Below are 6,601 nucleotides of genomic sequence, written 5' to 3' on the forward strand. Positions count from 1 at the left end.
GCCCTGTCACAGGCAATTACAGAGCCTGCTAGTCCGGGTGAGGAGTCAGTTAAGCTAGAACTAGCCAGCACCAGGCTGGATAATTCCTGTACGCATAGCAATTTTCTTAGAATAACACACAACTCACATAATGTGTTTTCAGTTGTGAATGTGTCCGGGGTAGATATGCATTCTACTGAGGTGGCAAATCATGATGCGTTCAGTCGATCGCAGCATCAAGCAAACAATCTGAAAATTCCCGTCGTATCAATTCCTAGATATGGTCGAAACTATTTAAAGTGCACTATGTATAATAAACGCAACATTATTAATATTGCTACTACTGATAATTTAAACAAAAACTCGTCAAAACAGCCCAATACTTATAATATGGGCTTTTTAAACATAAGATCATTGTCTCCCAAAACGTTATTAGTTAATGAGGTCATTAGAGACAACAATCTTAACGTCATTGGTCTTAGCGAAACCTGGCTCAAACCAGACGATTTTTTTGCGCTAAATGAGGCATCTCCTCCTAACTATACGAATGCGCATATTGCCCGTCCCCTTAAAAGGGGTGGGGGGGTCGCACTAATATACAATGAAAACTTTAACCTTACCCCTAACCTAAATAATAAATACAAATCGTTTGAGGTGCTTACTATGAGATCTGTCGCACCGCTGCCTCTCGATATGGCTGTTATCTACCGCCCCCCAGGGCCCTACTCGGACTTTATCAATGAATTCTCAGAGTTCGTTGCTGATCTAGTGACGCACGCAGACAACATAATCATAATGGGGGACTTTAATATCCATATGAATACCCCATCGGACCCTCAGTGCGTGGCGCTCCAGACTATAATTGATAGCTGTGGTCTTACACAAATAATAAATGAACCTACGCATCGCAACGGTAATACGATAGATTGTGCAGCCCTTTGAGACACTTGTGATTTAGGGCTATATAAATAAACATTGATTGATTGATTGATTATAATATCCCAATGACAGAAGACCAGAAGTATGGGACTGTTTGAATATAACAGGAAGTCACAGAGATTATACAACATTGTCACAACACAAACACAATTCCATGATCATAGATGTCGTCCAATAGGAAGGTGAGGAAAACCCCATCCTTGTTGTTCTCAACCAATCAAAGTCTAACTCACAGGGGAGTTTGCTGAAACAGATTAGTTTAGTGGGGAAGTGAAGTGTGTAGTGATGTGACTTATATTTATATAGCGCTTTTTCTCAAGTAGTAAATGGTAAAACCCATTATTTACAATTTTAAACTACATCCACACCAGTGTGCGTGGCACCGGGAGAAAGTGGGTAAAATGTCTTGCCCAAGGACACAACGGCTGTGACTAGGATGGCGAAATCGAACCTAGAACCTTCAAGTAGCTGGAACATTCAAGGTGTTACCGACCGAGCCACACCGCCCCAGGCAACTATGGTAACGCGTTAAAACACACACAGGATAAAATATATTTCAGAAGTCTTTGAGAGAGGTAAAGATTTTAGCACTATCACAAAAAATACATTCTGTTTTCCAATCTGTGCCTAAATATTGTTATATCATAGAAGTGTAACGTCACATGTGAGAAGACACGTACAAAGTGATGATCTGCTATGTGTATGATACCAAATTCCCTCATGTTATCACACTAAATACTACTTGGAGTGTAGCTACGCCCAAAAACTAAATGTTTTTATCCAATGTGTTTCATTTGATGTTGATTTACAACTTGCCCGGAAGAAAGAGTCTACTTTATACCTGCATTATCCTTTCCATCCTTACCCTTTCCATCGTGTAGTTTGTCTAAGTCTAAGAAAAGCTTTCACAACAAACTGAACAATCAAATGGTTGTGCTCCTGTGTTTTCTCATGTGTGTCATCAAATTGGACTTTTGAGAAAACCTTTGACCACAAACTGAACAATTAAAAGGTTTCTCCCCTGTGTGTGTTCTCATGTGCGCCACCAAATTGGCCTTGTGCGAAAAGATTTGAAGGCAAACCGAACAACGAAATGGTTTCTCTCCGGTGTGTGTTCTCATGTGCGCCTTCAAATTGGCCTGTTGAGAAAAGAATTGACCGCAGACAGGACAATCAAATGGTTTCTCTCCTGTGTGTGTTCTCATGTGTGCGGTCAGATGGGTCTTACGGGAAATATGTTTGCCACAAACTGAACAATTAGATGTTTTTTCTCCTGTGTGTGTCCTCGTGTGTGCTGTCAAATTGGCCCTCTGGGAAAAATTCTGACCACAAACTGAACATGTAAATGGTTTCTCTCCTGTGTGCGTCCTCGTGTGCGCTGTCAGACAGACCTTGTTAGAAAATGTTTTACCGCAAACTGAACATCGAAATGGTTTTTCGCCTGTGTGCGTTCTCATGTGTCTCGTCAAATTGCTCTTCTGAGAACATTTTTTACCGCAAACTGAGCAAATAAACGGTTTCTCTCCTGTGTGCGTTCTCATGTGATGAGTCAAAGTGTTTGTTTGAGTAAAGCATTTAGCACAAACGGAGCAGCTCAAATGTTTTCTACCCCTCTTCTTTTTAGAGCTGTCAGAGTGTTTGTTGTCAGTGTGAGTCCTCATATCACCTTCACAGTCTGTATTGTTGCTCAAAGTTACTTCAACTTCGTCCTCATCCTCACTATCTGATCGTGGAGCTGAGAGGTTGTCTAGTTGTGGTTTCTCTTCATCATCTTCAGTCTTCACAGAGACAACAGTCAGTGGCTTCTTGGTGAGATCAGCTTTGTGCGGCCCTAGAAGACACTCTCCCTCCTGAGTGATCCAGAGTTCCCCGTCTTCCTCTTTAATGTGGGGGGGCCATGGAAGCTCTTCCTTCAAAGTGGAGCCGTCAACCTGCGGCTGAGGTGGACGTTCTTCCAAACGACCAATCAGATGTTTCACGTCTGCAGGACACAAACAACACAAACACACTTTAGTTCAGACATGATCTATGAGATGTTTCTCCTTGAACTCGCTACACACTTTCTTCGATGTACTGCATGTGTGTGTAGTAGAGATGCGCGGATAGGCAATTATTTCATCCGCAACCGCATCAGAAAGTCGTCAACCATCCGCAATCCACCCGATCTAACATTTGATCAGAACCGCATCCGCCCGCCATCCGCCCGTTGTTATATATCTAATATAGACGATGCAAGGCATTAGTGAGGTTATAAAGCTTTTGCCTGTTAAAGAAAGGAGACTGATCCAATGCAGCACAGACATTCGCGTGCCACGCTGTCACGACCCAGACGCACACCAGTGCGCAATCATATGGGAGCCGCGCTGAGCGCACCTCCAAGCGCGTCTCGCTGCCGGCGACGGCCGGGTATATGGGCCCGACGCTCCAGCGCCATCCATTTTCAGGGCTAGTTGATTCGGCAGGTGGGTTGTTACACACTCCTTAGCGGGTTCCGACTTCCATGGCCACCGTCCTAGCTGCTGTCTATATCAACCAGGGTGAGCCCCACCCCTTTCGTGAGCGCACTGCGCGCGGAGTGACCCCTGTTACGCACCCCCGGCAACAGGGGTGGCGGGCAGGTAAGCTGCGCGGGCGGAGCGCGCGGAGTGACCCCTGTTACGAGCCCCCGGCCACGGGGGTGGCGGGCAGGTAAGCTGCTTACCTGCTGCGCGTGACGCCGGCCGCGGCGAAGGCGGACGAGGCGGGGTGTCGGTGCGGTGGGCGCGGTGGTGACCCTGGACGTGCGTCGGGCCCTTCTCGCGGATCGCCTCAGCTACGGCTCCCGGTGGGGCCCTCTCGGGGGAAGGGGCCTCAGTCCCGGACCCCGGCGAGGCGTCCCTTCTCCGCTCCGTAAAAGTGTCCATGTCTTTTTTTTTTTTTCTTCTGTTGTGGCATATGCTGCAGGTGCCTGCTCGTTTTTCGTATGTGGGTAACAACATTTAATTATGTATATATATTTCCCAATTGGTTTAACTGCCACCCGCCTGAATCTATTTAAAATCTAATTTTTTTTTATTTCAATCGCCCGACCCGACCCGACCCGTGGATAAAATCTAATTTTTTTTAATTTCATCCGCCCGATCCGCGGATAATCCGCGGACTCCGCGGTTGTGCCCGCAAACCGCGCATCTCTAGTGTGTAGTGTTTCATGGACATTCATTTAATGCCAATGTTGGCATGACTTGGCTTAGACTCGGACAAGTGAAGCTTTGGACTGAACAATTAATTAATACATTTTTGTTTCTCACAATCATAAAACACTATAATCAAATAAAAGCGATTAATGGGCCGCGCGACATCCATACACATTCCACGAGCTTGTAAGCGTGAAAGGCATGAAAAAAGGACCCAGTCTACTAGAAACGTGTTAACTTACTCAGTGGCCTAGTGGTTTTCTTACTAAATGTATACTTTCTTTCTATTTTGAGAGAAAGAAAAAAATGTACTCCATGTAATCGCAAATGATGTTAACTTAAATGTTGTCTAATTATGCAACAACATATTATCAAACATTCAAACCATTTTTTAAAAATATAAATAAATACTTATAATAATGATTTCAAAGCAAGTTGTCCATCAAATTGTGCAATGTAAAAGTAGCAGTAGATTTCATTGTCAAATTGTGAAATTTACTCTGGTTTTTACAGCATTTTTCTCTAAATGAAAAAAAAACTGTACTTTTTTTTACTGTAATAAACTCTGGTGCTGTTTTGGCATTTACAGTAATACACTGAAAAATCTACACATTGTGATTTGCGGTAAAAAAAAAAAAAAAGGTGCCAAAAAAGGGGAACATTATCACCAGACCTATGTAAGCGTCAATATATACCTTGATGTTGCAGAAAAAAGACCATATATTTTTTTAACCGATTTCCGAACTCTAAATGGGTGAATTTTGGCGAATTAAACGCCTTTCTATTATTCGCTCTCGGAGCGATGACGTCACGTCGGGAAGCAATCCGCCATTTTCTCAAACACAGAGTCAAATCAGCTCTGTTATTTTCCGTTTTTTTCGACTGTTTTCCGTACCTTGGAGACATCATGCCTCGTCGGTGTGTTGTCGGAGGGTGTAACAACACCAACAGGGACGGATTCAAGTTGCACCAGTGGCCCAAAGATGCCAAAGTGGCAAGAAATTGGACGTTTGTTCCGCACACTTTACCGACGAAAGCTATGCTACGACAGAGATGGCAAGAATGTGTGGATATCCTGCGACACTCAAAGCAGATGCATTTCCAACCATAAAGTCAAAGAAATCTGCCGCCAGACCCCCATTGAATCTGCCGGAGTGTGTGAGCAATTCAGGGACAAAGGACCTCGGTAGCACGGCAAGCAATGGCGGCAGTTTGTTCCCGCAGACGAGCGAGCTAAACCCCCTGGATGTCTTGGCTCACACCGTCCCTTATGCCACCGAAGATGATCAAGAGAAGAATATCGACCCTAGCTTCCCTGGCCTGCTGACATCAACTCCAAAACTGGACAGATCAGCTTTCAGGAAAAGAGCGCGGATGAGGGTATGTCTACAGAATATATTAATTGATGAAAACTGGGCTGTCTGCACTCTCAAAGTGCATGTTGTTACCAAATGTATTTCATATGCTGTAAACCTAGTTCATAGTTGTTAGTTTCCTTTAATGCCAAACAAACACATACCAATCGTTGGTTAGAAGGCGATCGCCGAATTCGTCCTCGCTTTCTCCCGTGTCGCTGGCTGTCGTGTCGTTTTCGTCGGTTTCGCTTGCATACGGTTCAAACCGATATGGCTCAATAGCTTCAGTTTCTTCTTCAATTTCGTTTTCGCTACCTGCCTCCACACTACAACCATCCGTTTCAATACATGCGTAATCTGTTGAATCGCTTAAGCCGCGAAATCTGAGTCGGAATCCGAGCTAATGTCGCTATAGCTTGCTGTTCTTTCCGCCATGTTTGTTTGTGTTGGCTTCACTATGTGACGTCACAGGAAAATGGACGGGTGTATATAACGATGGTTAAAATCAGGCACTTTGAAGCTTTTTTTAGGGATATTGCGTGATGGGTAAAATTTTGAAAAAAACTTCGAAAAATAAAATAAGCCACTGGGAACTGATTTTTAATGATTTTAACCCTTCTGAAATTGTGATAATGTTCCCCTTTACTGTAAAATTTCAGTTTTTTTAAATTTACAGTATAAAAACTAATGTACATTTTATAGTAAAATTCTGGCAACTGAGCTGCTTTTTTTTTTACCATAAAAACAGCAGTACGGTTTTTCCATTTACAGTAATATACACTACATTTACAGTAATATACACTACATTTTGAGGTGAAATTATTGCAACTTACTACATTTTTTTTACTTTTTAAAAATTATACTAAAAATGCATTTAAAAAATGTTAAATAATAGTATTCACTGTTAGACGCGGCCCTCTGGGGCCAAACATAACTGCCATGTGGCCCTCAGTGAAAACTACTTTGACACCTCTGCACTACAACAACCGTTCACAAGCATACAAATAAATCGATCCATCCATCATTAACTAACAATTAGGACTAACAGCGTTAGAACGCTTGTCAACACCTACTCAGTGGCCTAGTGGTTAGAGTGTCCGCCCTGAGATTGGTAGGTTGTGAGTTCAAACCAAAGACTGTCTCTTCCGGGCCTGA

The 6,601-nt window shown here is 43.3% G+C and overlaps 1 protein-coding gene across 1 annotated transcript; it reads right to left on the minus strand.

Annotated features, from left to right (window-relative positions):
- Positions 1–1,741: 1,741 nt before the first annotated feature.
- On the minus strand, positions 1,742–2,549 carry LOC140679636 (uncharacterized). The gene has a single exon (XM_072915468.1). The coding sequence runs from the start codon at positions 2,457–2,459 to the stop codon at positions 1,842–1,844; it is 618 nt and encodes a 205-aa protein (XP_072771569.1). The 5' UTR covers positions 2,460–2,549; the 3' UTR covers positions 1,742–1,841.
- Positions 2,550–6,601: the final 4,052 nt, after the last annotated feature.

This window comes from Nerophis lumbriciformis, linkage group LG20 (assembly GCF_033978685.3).
Source record: "Nerophis lumbriciformis linkage group LG20, RoL_Nlum_v2.1, whole genome shotgun sequence".
Classification (NCBI taxonomy): Eukaryota; Metazoa; Chordata; class Actinopteri; order Syngnathiformes; family Syngnathidae; genus Nerophis; species Nerophis lumbriciformis.

Excerpts from the sequence above, each read along its gene's own strand:
- LOC140679636 (XM_072915468.1), bottom strand. The coding sequence starts at position 2,459 with ATGAGAACGCACACAGGAGAGAAACCGTTTATTTGCTCAGTTTGCGGT.